The following is a 474-nucleotide window of genomic DNA, read 5'->3' on the forward strand; positions in this document are numbered from 1 at the left end:
GGGATCATCGTGCATCAAATGTTCCCAGAGGAAGTGGTGGTTCAAGGAGACAGTGGCTTGGGGAAACTGAGCAGGAGAGGGTGAGTATCATTAGGGAGTGGGTACAGATGAGTAGCCAGCAGAGAGTTGTGTCTTCTAGTGAAAACAGGGAAGACCAATCTTTAGAGATCGGTAACCAAATTGATCGTGTTCGGGATGGATTCGTTGTTAATCAGCATGACGGCCAATCTGAGCATACACGGAGGGGAATCCGTAGATTGCGTGGCCGGCAGGTTCTGCTTGATATGCTCAAGAAGGCTGAGGTGGAAAGGCAAAGAGAAGTTCAGGAGTTGTTTGAACACCGGGCTGTATCCCGTTTCCCCCACCGCAATCGCATTCAGGTTGTCTCACAAATGTTCTGTATCTTTTCTTTTCTCTTTCTTTTTTTTAATATATAATTTTTATATTTACAGTATTTGCAGAATATGTGAAAGA

General features: G+C 44.7%; 1 protein-coding gene across 1 annotated transcript in view; it reads left to right on the forward strand.

Moving 5' to 3' along the window:
• Positions 1-474, forward strand: part of LOC107613093 — a gene marked incomplete in the record, with an annotated part of 5,315 nt that overhangs the window by 1,264 nt on the left and 3,577 nt on the right. The window contains 1 exon segment of the mRNA XM_016314945.2: positions 1-380. Within this exon segment, the coding sequence (XP_016170431.1) occupies positions 1-380 (380 nt within the window).

This window comes from Arachis ipaensis, chromosome B08 (genome assembly GCF_000816755.2).
Source record: "Arachis ipaensis cultivar K30076 chromosome B08, Araip1.1, whole genome shotgun sequence".
In the NCBI taxonomy this organism is placed as follows: Eukaryota; Viridiplantae; Streptophyta; class Magnoliopsida; order Fabales; family Fabaceae; genus Arachis; species Arachis ipaensis.